The sequence below is a fragment of the Lactuca saligna genome, chromosome 6 (genome assembly GCF_052625555.1).
Source record: "Lactuca saligna cultivar CGN05327 chromosome 6, ASM5262555v1, whole genome shotgun sequence".
In the NCBI taxonomy this organism is placed as follows: Eukaryota; Viridiplantae; Streptophyta; class Magnoliopsida; order Asterales; family Asteraceae; genus Lactuca; species Lactuca saligna.
This window is the reverse complement of record NC_136422.1, coordinates 18,752,864-18,761,260: the sequence shown is the minus strand read 5'-3', so window position 1 is coordinate 18,761,260 and position 8,397 is coordinate 18,752,864. Positions and strand designations below refer to the sequence as shown.

Here is an 8,397-nt window from a genome sequence, read left to right as displayed (position 1 = left end):
CATTAAGTGGTCACCTTCTTTCTTACGAAAGAAGGTTGGGTCAACCGAACTTTGTTGAAACTCGGATATCTTAAGAAAATGAGTTAAAGTTTCATACCAGGCTCTAGGAGATTGCTTCAGACAATATACGACTTTATCCAAAATATAGAAATGGTTGGGATACTTTTCATTCACAAAACCTGATGGTTGCTCAACATATACAGTTTCTTTTAATTCTCTGTTCAGGAAAGCACATTTGACATCCATCTGAAATACCTCGAACTTTTTGTGTGCTGCATATGCTAAGAAGATTTGAACTGATTCTAACCTTGCTACTGGAGCGAATGTTTCTTCATATTCAATCCCTTCTTCCTGATAATAGCCTTTCACCACCAGTCTCGTTTTGTTCGTTATGAAATTGACTTCTTTATCCATCTTGTTGCGAAACACCCATTTTAGACCGACCACAGATGCATCAGGTGGTGTGGGAATCAATCTCCAAAACTTGTTTCGTTCGAACTCATTAAGTTCGTCTTGCATGGCCTGAACCCAATCATAATGATCCAGTGCAATATTAACTGTTTTTAGTTCTATTTTGGAGACAAAAAAATTAAACATGTAGTATTCCACTTGAGAAAATAGTGCAATTTGCTTCTCTTTCAGTTGAGTTCGTGTAAGAAATCCCTCAGATGATTCACAATTGACTTGTGTTTTTGGATGATCTTTTGTCCATTTTGTGAAGGGAGGGTAGCTTGGATCATAGGCAAGATCAATTCAGCATTGACTTCTTCAAATTCTGATTGATCATCCGATTCATCATTCGTATTGTGATTCTCCCCCTCGAACAATGAGATTTTTTCAATATCCGGTTTAGAATTCTCCTCCTCGGGTGGACTTTTTGTGGTTCATGGTTGGAGATGGGTTCTCCCCCTGGAAAGGCGAATCTGAATTGTTTGCCGTAGACAAACCCTCCCCCTACAATGGAGTGCTTTCTTCTGGTGGTTTGCTTGAGGTGGGAGGTTCGCTTTTCATTTCCTTAGTGGCGTCATCGATTATCTTCTTTATCTCATCGACTTTATTATCTGCTGCTTTTGCTTCAGAGTTGATGGCCTTTTCTGGCTCATCAAAAAGTAACATATATTCATCATATAGATCAGCTATTGGGATTGTGGCTAGACTTGGTGTTGGAAAGATGTCTCCCATTTGACATTCGCTTGATTAATTCTTTTTCAGATAATTGTCATCAAACGTGACATAATAGGTTTCTTTGGTTTTCTTGGATCGTTTGTTGAGAATCCTATATACCTTGGATGTTATTGAATAACCCAGGAAGATACCTTCGTCTGCTTTCACATCGAACTTGTTTCAGTATTCTTTATGAAACACCTGGAACTGAAGACACGGAACATCTTGACGTTGCGTTTGCGATTATTTAAAATTTCATATGGAGTAAGAGAAAATATCTTATTCAAGAGGGATCTGTTCTGAGTGTAGCAAGCAGTGGCGATAGCATCATCCCAGAAATACAAAGGTAAGCAAGTGAAACTAAGCATGGTTCGGGCTGCTTCACATAAGGAACGATTTAGTCTTTCGACTATGCCATTCTTCTGTGGAGTATAGGGAGTAGAGAAGTTGTGATTTACTCCCTTTTCAGTTAGGAATTCTTGAAACTCATTTTTTTTTAAATTCCAGCCCATGATCGCTTCTTATTTTGCGAACCATCTTGCACAACTGAACTTCCATTTGCTTTATAAAGATCTTTAGCTTTGAAGTAGCCTCTGATTTCTATTTAAGAAAAATACACCCACATAAAATGTGAAAAATTATCAACAATTACTAGTATGTACTTACTACCACCAACACTTTCAATTGCAGAAGGTCCACAAAGGTCGATATGTAGAAGGTAAAGAGGTTCAATGATCTTCATGTCTATACGAGTTGGATGACTTTTTCTGCTTTGTTTTCCCATTTCACATGCAGCACAATGATGTTCTTTGTCAATCTTCAAGAGAGGAATCCCACGCACATGATTACCAAGAACAAGCTTGTTGATGTCTTTGAAGTTGAGATGCGAAAGGCTTATGTGCCATAGCTAGCTATCATCATAATGAGCTTTCGTTAGCAAGCATATAGCAGGCTTTCCTCTTATCGGATTTAAGTTTAAGGGATACATCTCTCCTTTTTGTTGTGACTTCAGTATAACTGCTTTCGTTTTCTTCTCTATTCTCTTAGACCCTTTGTCGTCAAAAGATACTTTAAGTCTACTCCCCATAACCAATTGAGAAACACTGATCAGATTGTGTTGTAATCCTTCCACATAGGCCACCTTTCGGATTGAAAAATCTCCATTTGTGATCATCCCATAACCCTTTATCGTTCCAAAAGAATTATTTCTATATTTGACATAACCACCATCTTTAAGAGCCCGAAACTCTCTCAACTCTTCCTTTCTTCCTGTCATGTGACGTGAACATCCACTATCAATGTACCATTCGTTGTCAAACTGCTTGTCACGTATTACCTGCAAAAATCAAGCAGATTTAGGAACCCAAAGTCGCTTGGGGCCTTGTGAGCCTTTTACAGAACACGTAAAAGTAATAGCAGAATCAACCAAATACATTTGTTTTACTAAAGTGGTTTCGTATTTCCTTTTAATGGTGAAAACCTTGATTGTTTTATTTGTTTTGTTTGCATTAGTTTGTTTTTCTTTAGGTTGATTCTTAAAGAATTCTTTCTTATCCTCCCTAAGGTTAGTAGTCGTCTTTTTTGTTGGAACTTTAGAATCTGAGACGAGCTTTCCCTTCCCTTTAACATCCTTGACAGGAGTTTTCTTTGATGCGATGGGAAGTACCGAGGAATGCCTCGGAGATTCGTAGCTTCTTGGGTTTAGCGGGTTACTATCGTAGATTTATCCAGGATTTCTTCAAGATTGCTACACCATTGACCCGATTGACCAAGAAAAATGAAACTTTCAGGTGGGATGAGGAACAGCAGAGGGCTTTTGAGACTCTCAGGCAAAGGTTATGTGAGGCTCCAGTCCTAGTACTGCCTTAGGGGTTGGATGATTTAGTGGTATATTGTGATGCATCGATTTCATGGTTGGGAGCAGTATTGATGAACCGAGGACATGTGATTGATTATGCCTCAAGGCAGTTGAAGCCTCACGAGGCAAATTACCCCATGCATGATCTGGAGGGGGCGGTGGTGTTCGCCCTGAAGATTTGGAGGCGTTATTTGTATGGGGTGTGGTTTATTATATATACCGATCACAAGAGTCTAAAGTATTATATGGATCAGCAGAACCTTAACATGCGGCAGAGGAGATGGTTGGATGTGCTAAAGGATTTTGATTGCGAGATCCGATACCATCCAGGGAAGGCCAACATGGTGGTTGATGCTTTGAGTCGCAAGGTGACGGGGTCCCCGATTAGAGACATTTATATGAGGATGACGGTGATTTCACCTTTGTTGGATATTATTAGAGGGGCTCAGGTTGAGGGGTGAAGAAGGAGAACTGGAAAACAGAGAAGATCTAGGGTCAGTATCCCTTGTTTGTTAAGGATAGTCGCGGCCTTCTGACTCATTATGTCCGAGTATTGGTACCATCGACAGGGGGAGTGAGGCAAATATTGGTAGAGGAGGCTCATAAGTCCAAGGTTTCTATACATCCAGGTGCAACAAAAATGTATAGGGACTTGAGACTGAGTTATTGGTGGCTCTGCATGAAGCGGGAAATCAACTGGTTTGTGGAGCGGTGCATGACCTACAGGAAGGTCAAGGCCGAGCATCAACGGCCTCATGGCAAAGTTCAGCTGTTACCCATTCCCATGTGGAAATAAGAAAAGATAACTATGGACTTCATTACTAAGCTACCAAGGACGGCGAGGGGAGTGTATGCCATATGGGTCATCGTGGACAGACTGACGAAGAGTGCTCACTTCATTCTGATCTTCGAAAGTATATCCGTAGAAAAGTTGGCAGAAATCTATGTTCGAGAAGTGGTGGCTAGGCACGGGGTGCCATTATCGGTGGTTTCGGATAGTGATGTTCGGTTTACATCAAGCTTTTGGAAAAAGTTCCACGAGGAACTAGGCACTCAGCTACATTTCAACACAACATATCACCCTCATACTGATGGTCAAAGCGAGAGAACAATACAGACAATGGAGGACATGTTGCGAGCGTGTGTATTGGATTTTGGTGGGAGTTGAGATACGTACCTCCCACTAGCCGAGTTTTCGTACAATAACATTTATCATGTCAGTATCGAACGAGCTCCATTCGAGATGTTATATAGACGGAGGTGCAGGACCCCGATGTGTTGGGACGAGGTTGGGCATCAAGTCATGGGGAGCACGGAGGTGGTGCTCAAGACCACCAGCTTGATTCAGCAGGTGCGTGATCGGTTACGAGTCGCACAGAGCCGTCAGGAAAGCTATGCTGAGCGACATCGCTGGATCTTGAGTTTCAGGTGGGGGATTTTGTACTGCTAAAGGTATCGCCCTGGAAGGGGGTCATCAAATTTCGGAAGCTAGGCAAGTTGGGGCCACGGTTTATAGGCACGTTCAAGATCATGGCTCGAGTCGGCAAGGTGGCTTACCGTCTAGAGCTGCCAGAAGAGCTTGGCCAGATACACAACACCTTCCATGTATCTTAGCTTCGGAAGTGTGTTGTGGACGATTCTGCAGTTATATCCTTGGATGACATACAGATGGATGAAGGCCTGAACTATGTGGAGAGGCCAATCACCATTATAGACCGGAAGACGAAGGGTCTTCGGAACAAGGAGGTGAAATTGGTAAAGGTGCAATGGCAACACCGGAAGGGCTCCGAATAGACTTGGGAGTCAGAGGAGGAGATGCGAGAGCACTACCCGAAATTGCTTTAGCCGCAGACTTCAAGGACGAAGACTAATTCAAGTGGGGGAGAGTTGTTACATCCAAAAATTTATGGTATGTCTTGAAACCTTTAGAATTATAATCTACACAACTTATACCATCTAAATTAGATTCAATGGCCAGGAACCTTGGCCGTTGTTTTTAAGACAAGTATCTTAGAATGTGTAGTATATGGGTATGTGTATGTTGCGTGCGTGTTTGTATGTATATGTGTGTATGTGTGTGCGTGCATATGCTTGTATGTGTGTATGTGTGTGTCATTAGAAACATATTGAAATATAATTTCTCGTAACTTATCAGAGATGACAGGTGATTAATTAAAAAGTTCACAGTCAAAGAACATATTGATATGTCCTTGAAAACAACGTGCAGGTAACGTATTAATCGAAACAAACATACACGACATGGTTATTCTCATGTCACCAGGGAATAAATTTGAACAATAAACATTTACTAAAAGGGCCTGTACTAAAATAGCACGAGTTTCACAGAGCTTTCTATATGTTTACAAGATTGAACATATTTTATGCAAGATACCTTTCATGAAAACTTCCAAGCAGAAAGAGAGTGGATCGGTGTTCCTTTCCAACCAATAATGAGGCACTTTTCGTCCATATCAAAGGTGCAAGAACTTCCGCAAGGAAGTTTTTCTGCCATTAGGTTTGCTTGATATAAAGAAGACATACTCAGTTCTGTTTCTTGCATCCCAAACCTCGCGAAAAATTTTCTCCAGACATCAATATTTACATGCCGAACCACTCGGTCTTCTCCTTCTGCTGCCACAATGCTCCATATTGCATTACCAAAGTACATAGATTCAGTGATAGCACGATTTTCATCTTCACGATCCAGACAGTCTTCTAAAGAGTCAAAGAACGCCCCATAGAAGAAAAGAGCTTCAATAAAACGATTCACAAAGTTGGGTGAGTTAAGATTTGCTGCAACTTCAGATACCACCATAACACGAGGATTTATATTTTTTATAACGTTCATCAGGCATTCTAGTCGATCCTGTTGCCCAATCATGCCCCACAAAGCATGTGATGAGTAAACAGCCAAAGCTTCGTCTGGATCCAACTCAAAGAGATCTTCTTTGAAATCAAGCATATCTTCCACCATTGCCACATTAAAAGTCAAACACATGCTTATAGATTCGGCAAAACTCCTCAACCGATCTCCTGTCTGCTCAAGTTTCTCCTTGAACATAGTCCCAACAGCAGTTATTTTGAGACTTTCGATGATTAAGTTGGGTTGAGATGCAATGGCTTGCATTAGAATCGTATGCTGTACGCCTTGTTTGATCGAGAGATCAATAATATGCACTTTTGTTGCCCCCGCTACAGCATCAACCAAAGCCTGCACTCCAGGAAATTGACCAGCTTGAAGAAAAGGTAACTTCTGATAAACAGAGAGCGTAGTTGGATTTGGGGTCATCATTCTCCCTTCCATTTCGGCTACATCTTTCTTTCCAGAGCCATGGGATGAGATTATCCCGGATTCATTAGCCATCTTCTCTCGTAAAGCTTTTGAGAAATAGTGAGCTAATCTCTGAATTGGGTTTCCTGAACTAGATGATAACACATCGCACCAGTCCAGAAGCTTACTTGATCGTTCAAACTGTTGATGGGTGACCTTCTCTGCAGAAAGCAAAAGATTTTCAATGAGTTCGATATCTTTAACTTCCTGATCAGTAAACCCAGAGAAGGAACCCCCATACGGATGGGTAGGCATCGAGATATCGTTTACAGACGATGAACAAGATTGTATGAATCTTTCTCCACCCAATCGAATGACTGCATCAGTTGATAGCTTGGGGCCTCTCGCTTCATGGCGCACTGCATCTTGACTTGTGTGTGGTTTAATAAGCTCGGAATATTGAGATTCAATATCAGCGAGTTCGTGCATCTGATATCGAAATGGAGGTGCTGTGTCGAGAAACAAGGAATCCAAATTATGGAGATCTTTTTGTGGTTCTTGCTCTGCTTGTTGGTATTGTGTTGAAAACAAAAGCCAACGAGTAGCCTTAGATTTATTTCCTGAATCATCTTCCTCCCATAACTGAGGCAGCTTTCCGAAACTCCCCTCTTCCTTGTTAAGCTGATTGAAGGGGGACATCTTGTTTAATTTCTTAATGTTTTTTGAGTGAGAGCTCTTTTGTAAAACGAGAGAAATCAGGGGTTTATCCTTCTAGTCTTAAGGATGTGCAAAAAACAAGTACACAGATAGAAGAGGAAAGAACGTACAACTGTCATTTTCTTGATGGGGGGCATTGATGTTATCGTTGTCGATGTGTTCAATGTTGTTGCTTAACACCATATTAATCTAAGATATTCAATGTTTTCTTTGACTTATTCAAAGGATGTATATACCTCCAACAGAAAACTACAACAATAGACGCATATAATAGATTGGCAGGAAAATTCAGCGACAGGGATGCATCCTTTAAAATCCACATTTAACTAAACAATTTTTGGGTGCAGTATATTGTTTAATCCAGGGCTCACTACAAGAAAACAAAGCATTAACGGTGACACCTTTAGCGGCGACAGCTAGCAATAGCGGCGACATGTAAATGACGCGTTACATGTCGCCGCTATTGCTAGGTGTCGCCGCTAATGCGTTGATTTAGCGATCCGTGTCATTCTCACCTCATCCGTCCGATTTGTTTTCAATCTAACGGCTGTGGAGGAAAGCGGAAAGGCACGCTGAATTTTCCCTCCGCTTGTCGCCGCTAATGCCCTAGTGTCACCGCTATTGCCCTAGCGTCGCCGTTAATACCCGTCGCCGCTAATGCTAAACGCAGATATCCCTTCACAAACTACCTTTCTGCCATTCTTTTCTTACCCTTCTCTCGTTTTTCTCTCTTTCTTTCTTCAATATCACGAATTTTTTCCAACTTGATGGACTAGGCATTGCTTCATGTGAAGAATCAGAGAGCTTTGTGTATATGAATTCAATTGATTCATTCAGAATACGTTACAAGCAATATATACCAAATGTACAACATGAAATCAGGAACTATAAAAGGAAAATACATCTCTAAATATTAAGGAGAAGATTGTGATGCCTACTGATTGGTGACAGCCTGTAACCAGAATACTATGATTGAAATAATTGGAGTTATTTCAATTTAGTCCCTGAATGTTGTTGATCTGTTGGGTTTTGGGTGTGGTTCAAGGGTTGAGACTTAACATTCCCCCGCAAGATGGATGAACCTGAAGTGAGACCAATCTTGGATGAAAGTAGGTTGAAACGTGGTCGGAGCACGGGTTTGGTGAGTAAGTCAGCTAGTTGATCCTCACCAGAGATGTGAGTAACTCGTAGGGTGCCAGATTGAACTTTTTCTCTCACAAAATGGAAATCTAAAGCTAAGTGTTTCATTCGAGAATGAAAAATGGGATTCGCCGAGTATGTTGTAGCACTTAGATTGTCACAGTATATAGTTGGTGTAATGGATTGTGTATAGCCGAGTTCAAACAGAAGAGAGGATAGCCATTGGACCTCAGTTGTTGTGGAAGCA

General features: G+C 41.2%; 1 protein-coding gene across 1 annotated transcript; it reads right to left on the bottom strand.

The window, feature by feature from the left end:
• Positions 1–1,869: 1,869 nt before the first annotated feature.
• Positions 1,870–7,133, bottom strand: LOC145003220 (DELLA protein RGL2-like). Its single transcript, XM_078962346.1, has 2 exons — positions 5,415–7,133; positions 1,870–2,500 (listed from the first exon to the last, which is right to left on the bottom strand). The coding sequence occupies exon 1, from the start codon at positions 6,990–6,992 to the stop codon at positions 5,418–5,420; it is 1,575 nt and encodes a 524-aa protein (XP_078818472.1). The 5' UTR covers positions 6,993–7,133; the 3' UTR covers positions 1,870–2,500; positions 5,415–5,417.
• Between the last annotated feature and the right edge of the window lie 1,264 nt (positions 7,134–8,397).

What these genes read in the sequence shown, in the direction of transcription:
- LOC145003220 (XM_078962346.1), bottom strand. Translation starts at nt 6,992, where the DNA reads ATGTCCCCCTTCAATCAGCTTAACAAGGAAGAGGGGAGTTTCGGAAAG.